The 23,517-nt window shown below is 48.8% G+C and overlaps 2 protein-coding genes across 4 annotated transcripts; both read right to left on the bottom strand.

Moving 5' to 3' along the window:
- Positions 1-19: 19 nt before the first annotated feature.
- TSGA10IP (testis specific 10 interacting protein) lies at positions 20-12,803 on the bottom strand. Of its 2 annotated transcripts, XM_053368093.1 has the most exons (8): positions 12,427-12,802; positions 10,638-10,799; positions 7,761-8,493; positions 6,387-6,606; positions 5,041-5,208; positions 3,508-3,607; positions 2,710-2,834; positions 20-198 (listed from the first exon to the last, which is right to left on the bottom strand). In XM_053368093.1, exons 1-8 carry the CDS (start codon positions 12,574-12,576, stop codon positions 153-155), a joined length of 1,704 nt encoding a protein of 567 aa, XP_053224068.1. In that variant the 5' UTR covers positions 12,577-12,802; the 3' UTR covers positions 20-152. The 2 variants fall into 2 exon arrangements, with proteins under 2 accessions (XP_053224068.1, XP_053224069.1); XM_053368094.1 differs by lacking the exon at positions 2,710-2,834 and having other exon boundaries at positions 12,427-12,803.
- A 1,381-nt stretch (positions 12,804-14,184) lies between these two features.
- On the bottom strand, positions 14,185-20,627 carry ZDHHC24 (zinc finger DHHC-type containing 24). 2 transcript variants are annotated; one of them, XM_053368096.1, is made up of 4 exons: positions 20,332-20,627; positions 18,035-18,312; positions 16,681-16,993; positions 14,185-15,110 (listed from the first exon to the last, which is right to left on the bottom strand). In XM_053368096.1, the coding sequence occupies exons 1-3, from the start codon at positions 20,610-20,612 to the stop codon at positions 16,683-16,685; spliced, it is 870 nt and encodes a 289-aa protein (XP_053224071.1). In that variant the 5' UTR covers positions 20,613-20,627; the 3' UTR covers positions 14,185-15,110; positions 16,681-16,682. The 2 variants fall into 2 exon arrangements, with proteins under 2 accessions (XP_053224071.1, XP_053224070.1); XM_053368095.1 differs by lacking the exon at positions 14,185-15,110 and adding an exon at positions 15,211-15,725.
- Between the last annotated feature and the right edge of the window lie 2,890 nt (positions 20,628-23,517).

The following is a 23,517-nucleotide window of genomic DNA, read 5'->3' as shown; positions in this document are numbered from 1 at the left end:
CCTCAGAGCAGGCTGAGTCTTTCTCGTCTCCAAAGCTAGTTTTATTTCTAGGTGCCTCGTGACTACAGGTCCAGAAGGTGCACATCTGGCTGCAAGATTCCCTCTCTCTTTCTCTCTCTCTCTCTTTCTTCTCTGCCTGACAGGCTTTGCTTTCAGGTCGATTCTGGGAGATCTTCCGGAGATTCTGTCCTCCTACGCCTGAAACACACCACAGGTCTGAGAAGGTCCTGGGCAAGGCATCAAGTGTGCATTGCCAAAAATTTTAAAAAAACCAAGATGAAAGAGGGTGCTGATGCACATAAAATTTGCATCTGCTAATTTTGTAGGGAACAACTCGCATGCAGAAATAATTTCTGTAGTGTGAACAATACACCTTGCCATAGTGGGGAATAGGACAGCGAGCAGGTGAACTGTGTGCCTGCTCATGAGAATAAAAAGGGCCAGCTGCTGGATCAGGCCAATGGACCTTCTAACCCAACACTCTGTGCTCACAATGGCCAACCAGATGCTGACTACAGTGGACCCTCTGGATACGAATTTAATTCATTCTGGGGGTCCATGCACACTCCTAAAAACCCATATCCAGAGGCACTGCTTCTGTGCACGTGCACAGCGCGATAGAGCACTTCTGCGCATGCACGAGCGGCGAAACCCGGAAAAATATTTCTGGGTTTGCTGCTTTCGCGACCCAAAGTTTACGCTACTCAAGAGTAATGTAACCGAGGGTTTACTGTATATAGAAAGGCCAGAACTGCTGTCCAGGTTTGATGAGCAACCTTTCAAGGCCCCAGCTTTTTAAACCAACCTTGGCTTAAAGCATGGACTGTTTTTAATTGAGACATTGACCGTGGAGCCTTTCCAACAGAGAGAAGAGAGGGCTGTCCTCTGCAAAGCAGGACACATGGCCTCCTGAAAGAAGGGCTTTCCAGGGAGCTCCATGCATGCACACACACAAATCCACTCCCCATGCCTGCACACCCCTTGTGCCCCACCCAGGCAGTGGCATAGCGTGGGGTGGGGGGTGGCGACACAGTGGCAGTTGCCCTGGGCGCAAAATTTTTATGGGCGCCAAATGTCAACACCCGGTGCTGCCTCAGTATAGCTGCACACTTCTGACACCCGGCACCACTGAAAACGGCTACTCCATGTGAACCAGGAAATAATCTCTCCAGACAAGGAGCGACTCTTCTTATCTCTGCAGCTGTGATCTCCTGGGTGATGCAGATGCCGTTAGGCAGTTGAATGTGCATGTGTAGTACTCTGTCTGTTTCCCTCCCTCCCAACTCCACTCTGTACAGCCCCCAGGCGCTGGCAACCCTCGCTACGCCACTGTACCCAGTCCACCCAAATAAGCTTTTCAGGTGGCAGCAGGCAAGGAACCCTCTGCCTTACCCCTTGGTTCATTTACATGGCATGTGTGCTGCAAAGCAAAAGCTGGGGCAGCAGCCACCCCACTGTCTTCTCTCCATAATCCTCTGGGCCTTTACAGGACACAGGCCCATGTAAAATATATACGTATATTTCGCTCAGTAAGACGCACCTGACTATAAGAGGCACCTAGTTTTTAGAGGAGGAAAACAAGAAAAGCCAGCAAGAGCCACAGACACGCTCGCTCGGTGCGGCTCTTTAAAGATAGAGCGGCTCTTGCTGGATTTTCCGGGAGGTGGGAGAAGGGACTGATGGGCTGCCCTCCGTCCCTTCTCCCAACTCCCTGAAAAGTCAGAGCAAGCTGTGCAGCTACCTCTAAAGCCAGCACATCAAGAGGGAGAGCTGCGCAGCACCTCTTGTGCTGCCTTCCCAGCGAAGCAGGATGAGGGACAGAAGGGAGCCCTTATGGAGCCCCTTCCACCCCTCATCCTGCTTCGCTGGGAAGCCAGCAGACCAAGAGGCGCTGTGCAGCTCTCCCTTTTGCTGTGCTGGCTTCAGCGATAGCTGTGCAGCCTGCATTTGCTCCATAAGACGCATACACATTTCCCCTTACTTTTTAGGAGGGAAAAAGTGTGTCTTATGGAGCAAAAAATACAGTAAACCAATAGCTTGCAATTGACATCAGCCCCAGTGGGCACACCAGCATTCCATAGAATCATAGAACTGTATAGTTGGATGGGACCCCAAGGATCTTGTAGTCCAGCCCCCTGCAATGCAGGAGTAGCAGCTAAAGAATCCCTGACAATCGAGCCTCCGTTTAAAAACCTCCGATGGAGGAGAGCCCACCACCTTCCAGGGGAGTCCATTCCGCTGTCAAACAGCTCTCCCTATAAGAAAGTTCTTCTAGAGGTTTAGTTGGAATCTCCTTCCTTGTAACTTGAAGCCATTGCTTTGCGTTCTGCTCTCTCTTGGTGCCCAATAAACAACCTGGAGATTAAATGGAGCTCCCGATTCTTTCTTTGCAAGCGGGGTGCACTGACGGTGAGCCTGCCTGGGATCGGCTGCGCTAGGGAGTCCCAGCAGGCCATCCTGGGTGCATAAGCTCCTCTTCTTTAGGGAACGGCTGCACTGCAGGGGGTTGCCCTAGATGACCCTCAAGATCCCTGCCAATTCTACAATTCTATGATTCTAACACAGGGCTAGAGCCCTTGCTTGGCATGCAGAAAAGACCCCGTGTCCATAATGATTTCCAAATGAACAAGGGGGAAATATCTGTTTTCACTCAGGGGACGAAGGAGAAGGCCTCCAGCTAGCCACCCTCTTCCTCTCAACCTTCCTTACATGGCTTTGCCCGAGGACTTGCGAGCAGATTGCCGCACCGCATGCTTCCACAGCATTTCTTCGTCGATCCCCAGTGCAGCCAGGACCTGGGAGAAACGGCGCTCCACAGCCTGGCGGGCGTTGGCCTGGCAGGGAGAGAGGCTTGAGTGGAGACGCAGACAGGCCAAAGGCAGTGTAGTTTTAAAAAAAACCCCGTACAAATGGCCCTATTGCCACACGCTGTGCTCTCTCGCTCTCTCTGTTGCCATATTGCTGGCTCTGCCAGAACAAAGGAAGCAAGTCTTTTCCTTTACAGGTAAAGGCCAGGAGGCAACTTGGATCGCCTTGCAAGGAAGTGATATTTCAGTGTGGCCAGCACCTACCCTCTGGAAGTCCCTGCCCATTGACATTTGTTCTGTTTATAGCCAGCTCTTCCTCCCAAAGGTGCCCATGGCAGCAAACACAGCAAAGCAGGCGAGGCCTTGTTGGCGCTGATCTGCGGCAGGGCCTTTTCGGTGGCAGCTCCTGTTTGCGAAATGCCTTCCGTGGCAAGGTGTGCCATTCTAAGAGCATTCCTGCTTACGTAGGGCTGAAAGATACTGTTCCCGGGAACCCTGAGATCAGTGCTTCTTGAAATAATATTTTTAGAATTATTATTTTGCTTTAAGGTTTTCCGCACTGATAAATCAAGGCCGAGTGGACAACTCAAACTTGCGTCTCCTTGCACTGAACCGGATATTCAAGCTGCTATGCTATATAACCCGTTGCTTCCCCTCCCCTCCCCTCCCCTCCCCCCCAGCCCCCTGGCCCCCGTTTCACCTGCATGACTCTCTCAAACAAGAAAGGTCTGCTCTCCACGCGGTCTTGCATCTCCTGCAGCTGCAATGTGTACTCTTCCATGCGCTGCTTCTCCTGCCTCCTGCACACCAAAGGGAGAGGTTGGTAGGCCTTTGCTGCATTGTTCCTCTTCCGATCCCTCTACCCCAACCTGTAAATAACCAGGCCAGCTTCCCCTGTAGGCAAGTAGAACACCTGCTTTGTGTGAATCATAGAGTTGGAATGGACCATGAGAGTCATCTAGGCGAGCCCCCTGCAATGCATGAATCTTTTGGGCTTGAACCCATGACCCTCAGATTATAAATCTGATGCTCTACCAACTGAGCTGTCTGGGAAACCCAGGTTCGATCCTCCCCAATGGCATCTCTAGATTTTAAAAGTCAGGTAGCGGCAGAAAGGAGGAAGAAGCTGTTGCCTGGAAGAATATTCCAGGAATGTGGCCCTCCAGGCTTTTCTGCCTGGCCCTCGGGATCCTCCTGAAGCCACACCCCTCACCCAAGCCACACCCCTCAGCAGCTTTCCTCTATTGCCCTCCTTAAGTAACTTCCTCTGGCAGGAACGTGCCCTTGAACAACCCATAATCTTCCCAGAAACCTCTGTCATGCTCAAGAGCAGAATTGCTCCTTCCAGCCTTATGAAGATCGCTGGGTAATAATTTTGGCAGTCCTCGATACAACCCTAGTTGGCAGCCGAGCGCAAGCCAGAAAACAGGCTGTGTACACCTTTAAAGCACATCCGCCCGCCTCAAGAATCCTGGCCACTGTAGCTCTATGAGGGGTAAACTACAGTTCCCAGGGTTCTTTGGGGACGGTGAATGTGCTCCAAATGTGCTTTTTGTGGGATGTAATCCATTGGAGCAGTCAAATACAACATTCCTTGTTTCCCTAGAGTGGACACAGGCAGGGGGATGTTACGCCAGCCAGTATAACTTCCTGTTCCACTGGTCTGGAGTGTCCTCCCCCTGCATGTGACCAGACAGATGGGCATGACCCTGGCTGACTCCATAAAAGTGGAGTCACACAGCCATCTTTCTCTTGATGCCATTTTCTTCTCTTAATGTATTTTGCTGCCTGCTGGCTCTCAGCCAGCAGTACATGGGCTCAGTCTCCATATGCAGTGGACTCACACTTTGTTCTGTAATTTCAAGATAAAACCTGCCTTCAGGGATTATACTGTGAACTGAATGTGAGTAAACTTCTTGTTACTTTTAAGACTCTTGTGTCTTGATTCTTTTAAGAGAGATCAAAGGGGACTTGCCAGGAATAATCCAATCTGGGCAAGCGAGACCAGACTGCTTAACTAAAGAGATTCAAACGAATCTGCAAACTAGCTTACTGCTATATTGGGGGAATCTGCTCTGCTACATGACTCACTAGGGTGGAAGGATAATATTTAATCAATATATCCTTTCCTACTATCCTTAAGAGTCCCACACTTTCAAGGTATGGTGCGTATGCAGCCCCTGTTCTTCCCCACAGCCCAGAGGGACTTTGCAGAAACCTCACGGCATGTTACCTGAGCATCTCCCGTTTTCTCTGCAATGACACGGAGGGGTGGTCCATGGTCTGGTACGTCGCCAAGCACTTGGCCACTTCCCGCTGCACTTGCTGCTCCTTCGCCCTGCGCAGCTCGGCTCGCCGCTTCTCCTTCCGTTCCTGCCTCTCCCACTCCAGCAAGAGCATCCTAATAAAAAGAGGCCAACCTCAGGCGTGGGGAAACCTCTGGAAGTGAGGGTGAAGGGGTCCGCCAGGCAGGCTGGCGTTGTGTTCCAGTGCAGGCCAGGAATGTAGGTTGGCTAAAGGGGACTGAAGGGCTCTGTTGCCCGAGTGCAGCAAAGCCACTTTTAGAAAAGAGGCTGACGTAGCGGTGGGAGGAAAGCGATGGGGAAATGGATTGCAAAGGGTGAGGGCAACAAATAATGAAGATGTGTAAATGTTCTGCAAGCAAACTGGGATGAGCGCCGTGCTGGATGAATGCTGACTGTGGTATAATCATATCAGTAAAGGCTGGATGAATGAACACTCAGTAAACACAGGATGAGCAATTCTGTCTATTGCAGTCTCTCATTTTTCCTACCTGAAGTTCCGTTCTCCATTTTTCCACATCAGTTTGTGATTTTTGTTTTAAAAAAGGGGTCCTCGTGAAGATTCACCAGCGTTTTAGTATGATTTCCCCCCTTAATATAGACATACAGTCGTACCTCGGAAGTTGAACGGAATCCGTTCCAGAAGTCTGTTCGACTTCCAAAATGTTTAGAAACCAAGGCTTCAGGAATCTCCTGCAACCAATCGGAACCTGCGTTGGACGTTTGGGTTCCAAAGAACGTCCACCATCCAGAATACTCACTTCCGGGTTTGCGGCATTTGGGAGCCAAAACATTCGACTCGCAAGGCGTTTGACTTCCGAGGTACAACTGTACCTGCTTGCAGTTTTGCTTAATATACACATTTTTGCAAAGCAATTCTCCCCAATAAATCACAATTTTGTCTTATTTTCACCAAGATGGACATTTTTATGTACACTGTATGTTAGTGTGTGCATTTCTGTACACATTACTTGGCTGCAGAAGTGAATTGCAAAATTTAGGGAAGTGAGTATTTCAAAGGTGGGGGGGGAGTGTTGTTTCCTGTTTCAGAAATGGTGAATTAGGTTCCTCTTTAAACACAAAATGAATTTAATTTCTCCTCCATCCCCAGCTTTCACTTAGCAACAGTCAGCATTTGGGGTTCTTTGTTTTAATGTTTAGCTGAAAATTTTGCAGCCTACCCCCAAGCAACCCCCTGGTCTTTCTCATTGGACTGCGGGAAATAATAGCACAAAGACTTTGGAACCGCCACCCCCTCCCCAGGTGCCCTGCTTACCTGTTAGCCTCTTGCCGCTTGTCAGAGGTCTTGGTGTGCATCACTGGAGCAACCATGGGGGGACCAAAGTCCGGGCAAGAATGGGCCCTCCAGTGAACCCCATACAACCGCCGGACCTCGTAATACGGGTCTTCTGGGTCCTGCTTGTCCTCTTCTCCAGAGAATTGCTGGGAGCTGCCCGTGGAGTGAAGTCGGAAAGGCTTACAGATGGTCAGCTTTGCTGGGTGGAGGAGAGCAAAGAGGCATTAACGTGACCTGTCCCAACCCGCCTGCCCACATATCATCACTTCGCAGCATATTAATTGATTAATTTAAAATATTTTTTATTAAAACTACGACAAGAGAAATAGAAACAAACATCCAAACAGGAACTGCACCATTTACAAGGATACATCGGACTACGAGTAAACTTTAAATGACAATGATTGCTCTAATAATTCAGTCTGTAGAAAAAAGGAGAAAAAGCAAAGAAAGGAAAACAGAGAGTGGAGAAGAGAGAAAAGAAAGAGAGGCCAGCACACATTAGGAGGAAAGGCAGGTTATAAATGTTATAATAGTAATAATAATAATGTTATAAGAATTTTAAGGTCTCAGATACAGACTAAATGTTCATAAATGCACACATATCTAATTACATGAACCATGTGTCTGAAATGGTATAGGAGATCAATCTTGAAGCCATTTTGAATCTCTCAATGACCTCAAATATTCCTCTGCAGTAAAGGAGGCAAATGGGGAAAGCCTTCCCACTGTCTTTTTGCTTGCAAATCCTGTTTTAAGGGCACATTTGTGTATGAATAGGGGGAGCCTGTGACCTGGATTTAGGAACTAAAGTATTAACCATCACAAAAGAATGGCCAAGCTGCCCAAGTAATGCAATCAGTGACCATTATCATGTATTCTGGCAAACAGGATTTCTGCTGTTGACCGCCTCCTTCTGTGATGCATGTGTGATGTTTGGGTGGTGGTGGTCTTGGGCTACAGGGTGGGCAATTTCAAAAGTCTATATATGGGCTTGCACACCACTGTTCAGAGTTCTCCTCCCTCCTGTGTGTGGTGAGTGGGGACCCTGTTGCAACATTTCCCTGAATAAATATCAGGCTTGCTAGCCGCTTTGCTTTTCAATTTACTCTAGTTGGCTGTTATTTCTCCTACCAATAGGGAACCCACTTAAGGACTCTATATGGGCTCTGAAATACCCCATAAGGGAAAAGGAGCAGATTTTCCCTCTTATAACAACAACAACAACAACAACAACAACAACAACAACAACTCACTTGACCAACGAAGTCGGACTTAGTTGGAAGCCATCCTTAATCTTGACCTTATGCCACCCCTCACCTTGCCCATGATCAATGAATGACTGCTCCCCACCTTGATCCTTCCTCTGCTCCAGTTGCTCTTGGAAGCGCCTCTGGAGACTCTTGAAATTGGGGATCCTGCGGTTGATGGTGGGCTGGAAGGTCAGCTGCTCTTCCCTGTTGGTCTGGGCCCGGCCCCTGGCTTTCCTGGCCTCCCTCTGGGGAGCAGGCTCCTCGGGCTCTGTGGCCAGGCAGAGGAGCTCCGCTCGGAGTTTCTCTTCCAGCCGCTTGAGCGAGAAGCGCTTGTTGCTCCTGGGGCCCTGATCCTCCAGGCTCAGGAGCTCCTGGGTGAGCTGCAGCCAGCGGTGGCGCTCCTGGCGCATCTGCCGTTTCCGAGCCTCCTGCCGGGAGTCCATCTTCCAGTAGAGAGGCAAGAGGGAGCTCCCGGGGGCCAGGCCCACTTGGCGGTGGCACTTCTGGCACGTGGGCCAGGGATCCTCAGGGACGCCATTCGAGGGCTTGGGGTCTTTCGAGCAATGGCCGCCTTTAGGGCTGCCGGCTCTCGGGTTCCCCGGCTCTGGTGTGCAGGGAGGCTCACGGAAGGTGGTGACAGAGGTCTGAGGGGACCTCTTCTTCTTGGGTTTCTCCAGGAGCCGGTCTTGGTACATGGCCTGGCCATTGACAGAGATGCTCTCCCACATCCAGTGGAAGGGAAAGGAACCCGGTCGAGATTGCTTGGCAGATGCGGGGACTGGTGTAGGGCTTGGTGAGGCATTGCTGACATCTGGAGTGGGAGGTACGGGGTGCTGCCTAGGGGGGAAGCAGCAACACTCAGATTGGACACAAACCTGGTCTCCCACCTCCCAGTTTTGGAACCCTGCTTCCCAACTTTGATTTGGATAATCAAAACACTTCCAGACCAGCAGCTTTTAGTGCATGGGTAGGCAAACTAAGGCCCAGGGACAGGATCCGGCCCAATCACCTTCTAAATCCAGCCCACCGACGGTCCGGGAATCAGCATGTTTTTACATGAGTAGAATGTATCCGTTTATTTAAAATGCATTGCTGGGTTATTTGTGAGGCCTGTCTGGTGTTTTTACATGAGTAAAATGTGTGCTTTTACTTAAAATGCATCTCCAGATTATTTTTGGGGCATAGGAATTTGTTCATTCCCCCCCCCAAAAAAATATATATAGTCCCGCCCCCCGCAAGGTCTGAGAGGCAGTGGACCGGCCCCCTGCTGAAAAAGTTTGCTGACCCCTGTTTTAGTGCTTTCCATTTATTGCTCCTCCACTGTAAAACGGCACACAGAATCGCAACTGGTTTTTCCCTGGCATTCTCTTTTGGGGGGCACATCCTGCTACTTTCCAATCACACCAGTGGGTGTGTGACACAACTATGGAGGCAGGTGCTGTTGAAGGGCTTTGGCTCAGTGGCAAAGAGAATTTTAAAGAACTGCAGTACAATTACAGCATCCGATGCACATTTCACTCGTGAACCTGGATAGCTCAGTTGGTTGAAGCATGGTGCTGATAATGCTAAGGATGCTAGTTCGATCCCCATATTGGACAGAAGCACATTCCTGTGTTGCAGGGGGTTGGACTAGATGATCCTCAGGGTCCCTTCTAACTCTACAATTCTGCTATTCTATGTCATGGACTGGTTGGGTGCATTGGAATGGTGGGAAGAACCAGCAGGGGAACCACTCAGAGAAGAAGTCTCACAGCCTGTGGGGCGATGATGGGACAATGTTGAGTGGTTGGAGGGAGAGGACTGGGAAGAAGAGTTTCCCGGAAGCTGGAGAGGTAAAAGGGCTTACTGAGCAGGGAGAGTCTGTGGCAGAGAGAAGTCCAGCGTCAGAGGAAGAAGCTGAAGCAGGAGAGGAGGGAGGTGAAGGGACAGAGATGAGTCCTGCTGAAGAAGTATCACAGCTGTCTCCCCTTCCTGATGCGACAATCTCCCTTCCCCACTTGTTTCCCAGAACCCAGAGAGGCATGAAATGGGCGGAGGAGAGGTAGGTTGGCTGCCTGCAGCCGCAGTCTCAGATTGCTTGGAAAAAGCACTGCAGTGGAAGGGAAGGCTGTGAGGAGGCATAGTCTCAGCAACTGGTTTTCATGGAGGAAGACCACTGGGAATGTGCTGCTCTATTAGGCCTGACATGCAACCCCAAGTCTTGGGGGATCATGTTTTTGCTAATAAAGAGTTAACTCCATCTTTGAACTGTGTAAATTGTAAAAATGCTCCTTTCAAAACTTGACCACTCTGTAAGACCTCAGACTGGGCAGGTTGTTTATTTTAAAATGATAAGCACAAACAGATCCTGCTCTGAATCAGGTGCATTTCCCTTGAATTACAACCCATTCCTTACTTAGGATTCCTCCAAAGCATCCTGGGAACTGTAGCTTATTAAAGGCGTTGAGAGTTGTTAGAAGACCCCTCACATCACCCTTCACAAACTACAGTTGCAAGATTCTTTGGGGGAAGCCACAATTGTCATATTAGTATAAAAGGTAAAGGTAAAGGGACCCCTGACAGTTAAGTCCAGTCTCAGACAACTCTGGGGTTGTGGCGCTCATGTCACTTTACAGGCCGAGGGAGCTGGCATTTGTCCACAGACAGTTTTTCCGGGTCGTGTGGCCAGCATGACTAAGCCACTTCTGGCACAACGGAACACCGACACCAGAGCAGCGCACAGAAACGGTGTTTACCTTCCCGCCGGAGTGGTACCTATTTATCTACTTGCACTTTTTTTGGCGTGCTTTCGAACTGCTAAGTTGGCAGGAGCTGGTACCGAGCAATGGGAGCTCACCCCGTCGCGGGGATTCGAAACGCCGACCTTCTGATTGACAAGCCCAAGAGGCTCAGTGGTTTAGATCATCCCTTATAGCAGTATAGGAATACTTTAAATGTGTGCTGTGGATGGGACCCCCCTAAAGCCCACGGCAACAACTTGCCTGCTCAGTTCTTGCTCTGGGTCTATGTCTGAGATGCTGTTGGCATTTGGGACTGTTTCCTCAGGCTCCCAGCAGGGCTTCCTTGCGGGGTGAGGGCCTCTCTTCTTTGCCCGCTTCATGCAGATCAGCATCCCATCACCAGCATCCAGGTAGTCCTCCTGAGTCACACAGAGACATTTTATAGCACCAAGGCTGGCTCCAGAGACATGCATTTGGGCACCAGGACCCTGAGCCCAGCAGAGGGCCCACCATCTAAACCAAACCACACTTTCCACTTTGCACAGAGAAGATCGGTTGGGACATAAGAGATCCCCCAGTTTGCTCTTTCAGGTTGGGGTGGGGAGCCAAGAATGTCATGCCTGAGGGACCACCCAAAATCCTAGGAGCCAGGAAACACTGGTAAAACACAGTGTTTTTCCAGTGGCGGTTTTACCACTGCTTTACCACTGGAATGACTGCAGTGATTCTAGTGATACCATCTGGGCAGGACTTTGGGGCAGATGCCCAGGACCCCACTCAGCAGAATGAGGCCTCCTAAATACAGCAGTACGATGTATCATTTTACAGGGTGGAACTTACTTCTTGTTAACTTCTTCAGTGAGGAGCCTTAAAAAATACCATTTTGGGTGTGAGGAATTCAAATCTGTTATTATTTTTGTGATTGGACAACATTTAGCTTGGCAAGTCTACATTTTATGAAGAAGCATAGAATAAATTGCTTTAGGAAAACTAATGAATTTGAATGTTACCTTCTGAAAATGTCAGTCATGCTAAATAATAATAATAAATAAAAGCAATATTAATATATAATATACAACTTCAAGTACTTGGCAATCATTTGTCATGATTTCTATGCAATTTCACACACATTTTACATACCAATCCAAACTAAATTAAATCAATATAACCAAGCAATTTATTTTGAATTCCCAAGTCATGTTACAACTTTTTAGCGCCTCTCCTTTTGGGAATTGGTAAGCTGACAAATTCAGCATGCCCTAATTGCAGCAGGGACTGCCTTACCACATTTCAAAGTAAATTAAGCAATGTGCATCGTGCTTTTGCTTTGAACTGTGCGATTTACTGACTGGCACACTGTGAAACTGAGGCTTAAAAATAGAGATATTTAGGCATGCGTGTCCACTTGCATTCTGTACCCTTTCCCTCCCTGCCATACAACTTCTGGTACAAGTTACGAAATCAAGTCCAAGGGGAACAATGATTCCCGTGCAGACCGACTGAGAATTTCCCATCATTCACCTGGGCCCCATCACTCTCTGGCTAGGAGCAGGGAATCCTCGGGCTTCCAGGGCCACAAGCAGCAATGGGTGGGTGTCTGGGGGCTGCATGGCAGTGGCATGGCCGCACCTGGCAGTTGGTGTGGCCTTGGTGGACACATTCACAATACTTCTCTCTGGTTTTCAAAGGCTTACACGTCCCTGTGAGGCAGACACACACACCCCCCAGTAGCAAGGGAAACACGCTTGGAAAGTATATGAGGGGCACAGAAGCATTTTGGCCATGCTGATATTGCTGAACTAAAACATCTATAATCACAGGCCATTGGCCACGCTAGCTAGGGCTGATGGGCGTTGTAGTTTAACCACGGAAAGCCAGGTTTTCCTCACACCAAATATCACTGGATGGAGAAACGGTAACTTCACCTCTTTGTCTGTACAGTGCCTAAGGAAGGAGCATATTAAAACAGTGCTAATCTTGTTGTGTGTGTGAAGTATGGCCTCCGCTTACGGGAGCAAGAAACCGCCATTGCCCTCTCCATGCTACCTGCTGTGGAGGGGAGCTCTCTGAGATCAGGCCCAAAAGCCGCACCCGCCCCTTTGGCTCATAGATGGTGCCGGCGATCCGGTTAATGGGGTCCACTGAGGGCTTGACACAGGCATTGGTCAGCACTGAGTGGCGATGAGGGTTCAACATGGTGCCCACGACAACATGGAAGGGGACGCATCAGCTTTCCAGTTACCACAGCAACCGGCCTACTTCCAGAACAGCCTGAGTGGCAAGCTTCCGGAACAATGCATGGCTCTCCCCAGCCAGGGGTTTTCATTTTTATTTACTTCATAAAAGTTATACACCGCTTGATTGTAAAAAAACACAAAACAAAAACCACTTCAGAGCGGTTTACAAAAGATAAAACAGGAAAATCGGGGGAAATGCACAACCCTACTCCAGACCCTCCTATTGTCCCTATTTTCCAGGGACAGTTCCAGACTTACAGAAGCTGTCCCAGTTTCTGATTTGATCCCAGAATGTCCTGGTTTTCCTTAAGATGTCCCTATTTTCATCAGTGAAATGTTGAAGGGTATGGTAGGACGTCCCTATTTTCATCAGAGGGTATGGAGTTATGTGACCTCTGAGCCCAGGAGATAAGTACCTCTAAACCTTTAGAAGAAATCTGAAGGCAGCCCTTTATAAGGTCGTTTTTTAATATTTAATGCTGGAGCAACCCAGTCTGATGGGCAGGGTATAAATAATAAAATAATAAATAAATAAAAATAATAAATAAGGAATAGGATGTCCCTATTTTCATTGAAGAAATGTTGGAGGATATGCTACTCTATAACATACAGAAATTAAAATACTAAAATAAATAACTTTCTAAGCATCTGGGTAGGTTTGTCTAAACAGGAATGATTTTAGCTGAAAGAGTAAACTGAAGGTGCCTGCTTGATCTCAGTCAGCAGGGAGTTCCAATGGGTGCTGTGACACTAAATGATCCAAGTTCTACAAATGCAGGACAGGTATTATGTGGCACTTGTTGTAGGCCAATTCCACCAATCAAAGCGGTCAATTGGGCATATGTGAGGTAAGGTGATCTCGCAGGTAAACTGGTCCCAAGTTGTTAAAGGCTTTATATAGTGATAATAACACATTGAATTTGGCTTAGTAGCAAATCGGCAAGTAGCGCAGATCTCTTGAGCACAGGCGTTCTAGGCTGACAAGGCCTCACTCCTGGCTGCAGCCGTGCTGCAGCATTCTGCACTACCTGCAGTTTCCAGATCAAGCGCAAGGGAAGCTCCCGCATGGAGCGCATTGCAGTAATCCAGTCTTGAAGTAACCAACACATGAATTACTCTGGCAAGGCTTTCCCAGTCCATGGCAATCCATGTTGGGCTTTCATTTAAAGCTTGCCTTTCCACCCCAGAGCCTGTTTGCAACAGCCTTTGTGTGACTTGATGTGGCAGAAGTAATATACTGGGGTTCTTGGCTTCCACACCGTCTGAGAAGCACTGTTCTCAATCACTGTAATGTAGCTGGGCACTTCTGGAAACAGTGTGTGGAGTTAGATCAGGGGTGGAGAACCTCAGCCCCCCCCCCCCGATGCTGCTGTACTACAACTCCCATCATTCCTGACATTAGCCATGCTGGCTGGGGCTGATGGGAGTTATAGAATCCAACGTCTGAAAGGCAGCAAGTTCCCATCTCTGACCTAGATGACCCTTTCAATCAAGGCAATGCCATTTGAGTGAGTGTGTGTTTATGTATTTATATATATATATATCAATAACTGTAGTCACAAGATAATTGTGTTGTCATTTTAAATAGCATTTTAATGTAAAAAGGTGCATTTACATCTAAAGGTAGGCCCAATGTCAGATGAAAAGCTGAAACAGAAGAGAATAGCAGCTTTCCCCAAACTAAGCCAAGGAACTCACAGCTAAAACAGGATTAAAACCCACATCTCCATTACTCATGGCCACAAGGAAAGGTGGGCATCTCAAGAGCCAAGCATTCTTGCCCTCCTCTCTGGGGGGCTGTTTGCACTGGTGGCTGATTTACTATTGAAAGTACCTAGAAATTAAAAACCACCTACAAGCAGTGTGGACTGACAACTTTTCTGGAATGCAGCTTGAATTTCCATCATTGCCGTTCCGCTGTCCTCTCAAAACTGTTGCGATTCAGGGAAGCAGAATAGATCCGTAAGAAGGAACAGTACTGTTTCTGTCTAATGCTGCCAGCCTATAATGCCTGCTCAGCATCAAATGAGATGCCTTAAGCCTCCAAACCACCATCTCCTGCAAAGGATGCCCTGACACCCCACCTCTCAGGGCACTGGGAGTGACCCCATCAATCAGGAGCTCAATGGTAGAGCCCTGTTTTGCATGCATAAGGTCCCAGGTTCAATTCTCAGCATCTGCAGCTGAAGCATCCATGTAGTTGGTCTGGAAAGTGCCACTATCCATCAGAGCCGTCAATACTAGGCTAGGTGAACCAACTCTCCGACTCCAAATAAGGCATTTAATACACCTTACATTACTGGAAACATTATTGGAAAACAGGCAAGGAATCCTGTCTCTTTGATCCTCCCGCCCCATCTTGTGGGCTTGCAGCAGTGCAGACCTCCAGGCAGGCAACATTTTGTAAGGATTCAGTGGGTAATACGGCCAAAGCACAAAAGCAGAGCTTAGATGTGGAAGGATCCTAAGCATTGCAAGGCAGCTGGCAGAATTCTAAAGGAATAAATATCGCCAGAATTCCTTTACTCATCTCTTGCTCGCTTTTGGCAGAAGCAGGTTCCCTATGTCAATGAGATACCAACCTCACAAAGCAGAGTGACAGGTAAAGCCTTCGCGCCTACTACAAACTTTTGTGTTGTGTTTCCACCGCAATTCGTGCCTAGTTTTTCTTAGCTTCTCCCTGTGCCTTCCAGCCTGAGAGAGTAAGGAAGGGGGCGTGACATTTCACAGCTGTGGAGTGAAATAAGCTGGTGGAAAAGCACCAGGCAGATCTGAAAGGCAGTGAATAAAATTGGTCCCAGCAACCTCAGCCGCCAGATGGAACTTAGCCCAGCAGGATGGCTAAGCTCCCATGGAGACTTCCTTCCAGACCACTGAAGTGAACCATTTGGGGCCCCTCAAAAGCATCCCCAGTGTGCCAAAAGCCACCAAATCAGATGGAAGTATATGTCACCAGAACCCCAAAAGGAAAAAGCTATTGATGACAGGGGAGCAAAACATGTGAGAATTCATCTCTCAGTTCATCTGCTTTTGAGCAGAGCAGAGGTGTAGCTAATCGCTCTCCCCTCACAGGGGCTCGACTCCCCTTGCAAAACACAGAATGGAAACCTGGAAGGAGAGAAAGAGAGAGAGAGAGAGAGATTGTCATGGTCTGCTATCAGGCTGCAGTAGAAAGAAAGAGAAACAAAGCTACCATCAGTTCTGTTGGGAAATGCAGTAATCCCTGGCTCTTCCCCTCCTTGGACTCTTTCCATTCCAGATGGTCATTTTGAGAACCTTGTAAGTGAAATAACTAACAACTAAGAAATAGTGTCAGGGTTTTCTTTTTTCCTCTCCCCCCCCCCCCGCTTTTTCTTTTATGTCAAGACTACCTTAAGCTTGAAGACAAGGGCTATCTTATTATTAATCTTTTCAATCCACTCTGGGAGCCTTTCTCAGCTGAAGAGCAGGTTAAAATGCTTCAGATTAACAAAAAGTAACCAGAATGGATGAGTAGTGTGTGGGTCATTATTAGCATTCCTTCAAAGTAGTCATAAGTGACCATTTTTCTGCAGATAATATTTTACTGTATCTCTGCTGCTCCTGTAAATTGCACAAGAAGAGCTCTTCTTGGAGTCAAGGTGGGGGAGAGAGCAAGTGTGTGGCTACATCAAATACTGGAGAAAGAAGATTTGAGAAAAGTAGCCTTGTGTGTTCTGAGCTTCCAAGACTCACAGGCCTTGCAGTGATTGTGCCTTGGGACTGCTGCCATTTCCTAACATTTTAACACACCCCACCATTTGCAAATAAACCAGGGTCCACTGGCTTACAAAGTTCCCCCCAAAGCTGCCTTACAGGGTTATTGTAAGGATTACAACCAAGTAAGTTATGTCCAGTGGTTTGAACATGCGAAAGCACTGGACAAACCTCTGGTCCATGGGCTCATGAAGAGTCGGACACAACTAAACAACAACATCAAGCATTGTTAAAATAAATTATTTTGCCCACTGATTGCTTTTTTCTGGTCATCCTTGCATATGAAGTGCATGTTATACATAGCCCCAACCTGCACCCTGGAACCCACCTTTAGAGGTCACGGGATTTGGGGAGTGGCTCAGATCGGGGGCACTTAGTTCGGAAGGTGATCCCGTCCCCCGGCAAAGGGGAAGCAATGAAAGGCATGAACCACACCAGGTGCCCCTGATTCCCCAGCACTTCCCGAAGGTTGTCTTTCCAGCCCAAGTCGTACTGACGATCTCCTTCGAACCATTCGTTGGTCGTCTGCCCACGCAGGGCCAGCAGGCTGTGAAAGAGCAGGAAGCCCGTGCAGAAGAGGAAGCCAACAATGCAGACGTCAGTCACAAAAGCAAAGATGAAGATTGTGATGTTCACCTGCCCTACAAGAGAGATCCAAGTGCTACGTTAGTTACCAAAAGGAGAGAGAGGAAGATGGGACCCCAGGACCCCTCCATCTGCTTTGCTGGAAAACCAGCAACTTTTGGCTCTGCCTCTCCTAAAAATCTTTCCATTTCAGCTTCTCTAAGAAATGCCTCTGTTTGCTCCCCACTTCCCAATGCCCTTTCCTTTCGTGCCATGGCTTGTATATCGTAAGCCTGACGGCAGGGATGCCTTATCTTTAGAGGAAGGGACCTTGTTGAGTGGCAAAGTATCTGTTTTGAATGCAGAAGGTCCCAGGACAGGTAGAATCATAGAACTGTGGCGTTGGAAGGGACCACAAGAGCCATCTAGTCCAACCCTCTGCAATGCAGGAATCTTTTGCCCAATGTGGGGCTCGAACCCATGACACTGATATTAAGTATCTCATCCTCTATCAATTGAGGTAAACCTGGGCTTGAATTAAACCCTGTCCACAGATACAGGCACCCCCCTCCACTTGTGCACCTACAACCACGTATAGTGGCACCGGGAATAATTAAGTAATTTAATTCATACCAGGAAATGGAAGAAGAGAGCTGGAGACCCTCACCAGAGCTTGAAGAGGACAGGTAAAGGCAGCAGAAGCCCCAAAGAGACCAGAGGCACAGTGAGGCACAGTTTAGGCTGCTCAGCCTCTCTGCCTAACAGCTGATGCATGCGTTAGCACAGCAGCAACCTTTCCGTGCATCCTCCAGCCTTCTGCAAGCCCCAGAGCTTCAATTCCAGTTGCAGATATTTTTGGTACAGTATTTTTTATCTGGATTGGAGAGAGAGAGGCACCAAGGGCCTTTCAAGGGTGTTTAGGAGGCACTCCCCAGTTACACGATTTTCCTGTATGCGTGCGGGGCGCTGGAACATCACCCCCGTGTAAGAGGGGAGTCGCCTGTGCTCTCAAAAGCAGGACTGGTACTATTAAGAGTGGTGCAGAGGCCTATTTCATCAGTTTCCAGCATGCAACCGTAGGTCTGTGATGGAGTCTGTACGGCGCCAATGAATCTTACCCATCAGTAACATAAGCCAGGGAAGTAGTAGCAGCAGCATTGCCTGGACAGAGGTGCCCTCCTGGAGCAGTGATAGGACCACATCAGCATTGATCACGCAGCCATACAGCAAGGCGACAGAGCCATGTAGCAGCAGGCAAAGGAAGTAGCGGTAGTTCTGGTATCCCAAGCACTGGCCAAGCAAAGTGCAATGGTGGTCACGCCGCAGGATGCAAACGTTGCAGGAGAAACAGTGGCTACAGCGGGGAGGCACGTGAGATTGGCAGGAGTAGCAGTAACTGAAAGAGAGAGAGAGAGAGAGACAGGAGCGACAGTGAGGTTTCTACTGGGCTCATCTTACTCCACTCGCTCAGCCCAGCAGCAGAGGACATGATTTGCATGCAAATGGTCCCGTGTTCAATCTCTGGCATCTGGAAGTGTGGGGGGGAACCTCACTTAAATCCCATATGAACCATTGCCCAACAGTTTGCTTAAAACTGGGTTAATCTAGTGGTTTGACTTGGCATAAGGCAGCTTCCAATGTTGCTTTTTTAATCTTAGAAACTCTGGTTAAGTGCCTTTTGGCAGTTTGGACCCTCGGGGGAAAGATCACACAGCAATTGGGAGATGAACCTGGCTCCAACCACTGGCCACAGAAGGAGCAACTGTGGAGAAGGTGCTTCTCTCCTCCATTGCAGGAAAGGCTTCCCTGGGACTGTCGAGCAGCCAGAGGATTAAAGGCTGCTAGGTTGTGTGCACAGATACGTGAGGGAGTATACTTTCAACCAGTTACGGTGGTACCTTGGGTTAAGTATTTAATTCGTTCCGGAGGTCCGTTCTTAACCTGAAACTGTTCTTAACCTGAAGCACCACTTTAGCTAATGGGGCCTCGCGCTGCTGCCGCGCCGCCGGAGCACGATTTCTGTTCTCATCCTGAAGCAAAGTTCTTAACCTGAGGTACTATTTCTGGGTTAGCAGAGTCTGTAACCTGAAGCGTATGTAACCTGAAGCGTATGTAACCCGAGGTACCACTGTATAAGTCACCCTGAGCAAGTGATTGAAAGGTGGAGCATAAAACTGATAAAACAAATAAATGCATGAAAGGGGGTAACTATTTTTTTTAAAAAAGCAGTATGCCTTTCCCCCTAACCATAAATTAAGTTCTGCTAAATTCAATGGGGATTACAGTACTCCCATTTATTTCTACCTGATATACTTTTATTTGTTTATATGTTAATTTCTACATTGCCCTATTAAGAACAAAACCTTCTCAAGGCAGCATACTTAATAAAATCAACCTAAGAGACGAAATTCAAAGATAAACAAAGAGGCAAATATCAGAAGAACATAAAAATAGGTCACATAACAGGGTAAGTTATCATGTAAATAATATGCTTTAACCTGGCATCTAAAATCAGGCACAGAAACCTCCCTAGCATACAAATGCAATGAACTGCACAATGTAAGTGCTGCTGCAGTAAATACCCAATTCCTTGTGGCCCCTGAGGAATTCATTTACAATATTCCTATTTTGTTTGTACAGCATACTCATTCATTTTTTAATCTTACATATTAAATCCATTTCTCTAAATACCCCTTGGTATTTCTCTCTCTCTAACACTTGCCTCCATCATCTTAATGAAGCAGGGTCTTGCTTACAAAACAAAAACAAAAAACCTGTGCTGCAAGCCTGTAATACATTTAGGAATGCCAATAGCTGCCAGGTAAGACATCTGGTTCAGTACTGTTTACTCTGGCAGAGCATCTAACACAGACTTGTCTACCTTGAAATTCTCAGGGGCCTTTCCCATTATCTGCTACCTGGTTCCCTTTTTAAGCGATGGCCCCAGAGATGGGACCTCCTGTCTGACAGCTGCAATTTCTCCTCAATTCCTTTCCCTTTAAGGCACACCAAGCTTTTAGCTAGGCCTCACTGGTGCTGTTGCTTTCCTCAGGGCTTTTCCTCCTCTGACAAAAAAGAGCTTTGAAAAAATAAAATCCAATGAGAAGAGTGCCTCTGAGCATGTCAGGCCAAGGTGCTTTCCCTAGCCCAGGCTTCCTCAAACTCGACCATCCAGATGTTTTTGGCCTACAACTCCCATGATCCCTAGCTAGCAGGACCAGGATGCTGGGAACTGTAGGATGCTGGGAACTGTAGTCTCAAAACATCTGGAAGGCCAAGGTTGAGGAAGCCTGCCCTAGCCTAACAAAAAACGCCTTCCCAGTCCTTTTCCCGCCACTTCCCCAAGCCCCGCCTCCACACTCCCACGCCCTTCTCTGATTGGCTGCCGTCCGCCGAAGGCCCCCCCCCAACTCACTCCCATCCTTGCCCCGCCCCCGCCAGCATAACGCCGCGCGTGCTGGGCGAGGCGGTGACGAAACGGCGCGCGTTCTCGAGCACGTTCCCCAGCAGGAAAAGCAGCGATGCCAGCGACACAAATGGGAATGCTTCCGTCCTACGGGCCTCGCTCCCGCGCTCGCCGCCGCCTCCGCGTTGCCGAAGCAGCAGCACTGCGACCACCTCCAGGGCGAGCGCGCCCACCAGCGCCGCCCCCACGCACACGGGCAGCACCCTCCGCTCCCAACCGCTGCCGGCCATAGCGGCGCATGCGCGGCGCCGGAGGAAGTCTTCGCCGCCAATCCAAAGAGCGAGCGGACTCTGGGGACCGCCTTTAGGAGTGTGATTGGCGAGCCGCCTAGCCAATCCATCCGCCACGTGAGGCGGCCCACGCGCTGTGTTTACCTCACAGCGATTCCTGTCAGTGGGGCGCTTGATTGACTTTCGCTGCAATGTGAATATAGTCGCCTGTTTAATAAATATTTAGCAAGTCTGCTCAGAAGCCCCACTGAGTCAAAACACTAGCAACTTAAGCTGCTGCACACCATACATCTAAGGGCCTCTACCCTAAGGTTACCAGATTTTTTTCAATAAATCCGGGGACACTTAAAAAAATAAAATTTTTTTTTAAAAAAGAAAGAAAAAAAGTTATTTTAAAAAAATTAAGAAAAAAAGTCAACACCACAGATCAAAGTTTTTGATACTGAGCTGGCGAGTAGGTCCTCGAGTGGGCGGGCGGCACCCAGTGGGTCTCCGAGATGCAGCCGATTCTCCTGCTCTCGCTGCGGGTCTGCCCCAAAGCTCCCAGCCGCCGCCGGCTGAAGGGAACCAGCGCTGCTTGCCGCTGCCAGATCGAGCCCAGAGCTTTTGCACGAACACACCCACCAACCCACCCCCGCACCGCTTCTTTCTCTTTCTCTCCCCCGCATCACTCCTCCTCTCCTCCCCAAAGCCGTGCAGCCGCAAGCAGCTCAAATGGAGTGGAAAATGGCCAGTGGTGGCAGATCGAGCCTTTAGATTATCTCCACATCTGGTATTTAGCTGTCTCTAATCCGCTTTTATTTGCCAGAAGCCCCCCTCCCCTCCCACCAGCTTGGGCGGGTGGTGGCGGGGGCGGCGAGGAGACAGAAGAAGCGGGGTGGTGGAGAATATATATGTGTGTGTCCCCATATATTTTGGCTGCCGCCGCTTCTATACACGTTTATATGATAAGGTGAGCCCAGGGGTGGGTAGAAAAGAGAGAGGGGGGATGGAGATTGGAGGAAGAGGTGGAGGCGGCTCCAGTTCAGAGTTAGTGGAGAATCCGTGTCAGGACTTCGCAATCCGCAGTCACACACAGAGAGAGTTGCATGGACGAAAGGGAGCTGGCAATACAATTCACTGGGATTTTTCTTTTAAGGGCGATTTCACTCGCCCCCCCTCTCCTTTTCCTCTGTCTCTCTTTCTTTCTCTCCCCATTGCTTTCAGCGCGACCAGCTTTGCTCTTGATCTCCGTTCACGGGGCAGCAGCAGCAGCGTCAAGGAGAGAGGAAAAGCAAGGAGGGGGAAAAGCGAAGCTTGAAGAAGGGTTGGAACTGGATCCTGCTACAGGCTAGGATGCCATCCAGGGAGATGTAAATGAGGCGGACGAGGCCGACGGAGATAAAGGGGGCTTTTCTGGCTTTTCTATCCGATTTTCCCTCTTGCGCGTGTGCCTGTGCTAATATAATATATGGCGTCAACCAGGTAATGGAAACGATCGACTGATTTGGCTTTCTTCGTAGCTCCCCTCATTCTCTGAGCAGTGGTTGAGTGGCCTGCATTAAGAGAGTCTTGAGAAGTGTTGGTTAAAGGAGACAGCTGATTTTTTTTAAAAATAGAAAGGCACTCATTTCTGCACCACTGCTCTTGTATAGTAAAAGTATCTCTTTCCCATCCGCCCCAAATTTGTTTTAATGCATTTCACTTTATCTATAATTGCACTACATAAATGGCTTTTCCATTCTTAATTAATTTTCTCTGTACAGGGAAGTTTTAAAAAATATTTGAACATTGATGTTACTCATAATGCATGTTCTCATGTCCTCTAAGAAATTGATGTATGGGGAAAGGAAGTATTTTAGGAGTAGCTTAAGTTATGTGGTTGCTTTCTTTATGCATTAACCTGCCTTTCATGGCCCATTTCTGTCCTTAAAGACACCCAATTTGGTTTTAAGCTACATCTTCAGCCCTTTGAGGACACTGGTACCGACTATTGCTGTTGTTGTTGTTTAGTCGTGTCCAACTCTTCGTGACCCCATGGACCAGAGCACGCCAGGCACTCCTGTCTTCCACTGCCTCCCGCAGTTTGGTCAAGCTCATGTTGGTAGCTTCGAGAACACTATCCAACCATCTCATTCTCTGCCATCCCCTTCTCCTTGTGCCCTCAATCTTTCTCAACATCAGGGTCTTTTCCAGGGAGTCTTCTCTTCTCATGAGGTGGCCAAAGTATTGGAGCCTCAGTTCAGGATCTGTCCTTCCAGTGACTATAGGTAAAGGGACCCCTGACCATTAGGTCCAGTCGTGGCCGACTCTGGGGTTGTGGTGCTTATCTCGCTTTATTGGCCGAGGGAGTCGGCGTACAGCTTCCAGGTCATGTGGCCAGCATGACTAAGCCGCTCATAGGCGCCGACTCCATGGGGCTTGAGGGGGCCCGAGCCCCCTCAAAAATTCGTTTGGGGGGGCTCTGCCCCCCCAATAATCTCCGGCGCCCCTCCAGCAGAGCGCCATCGCCGCCCCTCCCCCAGCCCAAAATGCACAGGGGGGGCGGGCTGCATGCCTCCTGCCCTCCCTCCCGAGCAAAAGCTCCACCCAATTTCCTTTGGAGCTGATTAATAGGCGCAGCACGCTCTCCCCTATTCGCTCACGAGGAGGCGGCGCCACTTTATTTGCATATTCATGAGCTTATTTATTATTCATGAGCTTTCCCGGGCCCCCCCAATATTTTTTATAAGTCCGCGTCGCTGAAGCCGCTTCTGGTGAACCAGAGTAGCGCACGGAAACGCTGTTTACCTTCCCGCTGGAGTGGTACCTATTTATCTACTTGCAGTTTGACATGCTTTCGAACTGCTAGGTTGGCAGGAGCAGGGACCGAGCAACGGGAGCTCACCCCGTTGCGGGGATGCGAACCACCAACCTTCTGATCGGC

Source organism: Podarcis raffonei, chromosome 16 (assembly GCF_027172205.1).
Source record: "Podarcis raffonei isolate rPodRaf1 chromosome 16, rPodRaf1.pri, whole genome shotgun sequence".
NCBI classification, from domain to species: domain Eukaryota; kingdom Metazoa; phylum Chordata; class Lepidosauria; order Squamata; family Lacertidae; genus Podarcis; species Podarcis raffonei.
This window is presented reverse-complemented; position numbering and strand designations above follow the sequence as displayed.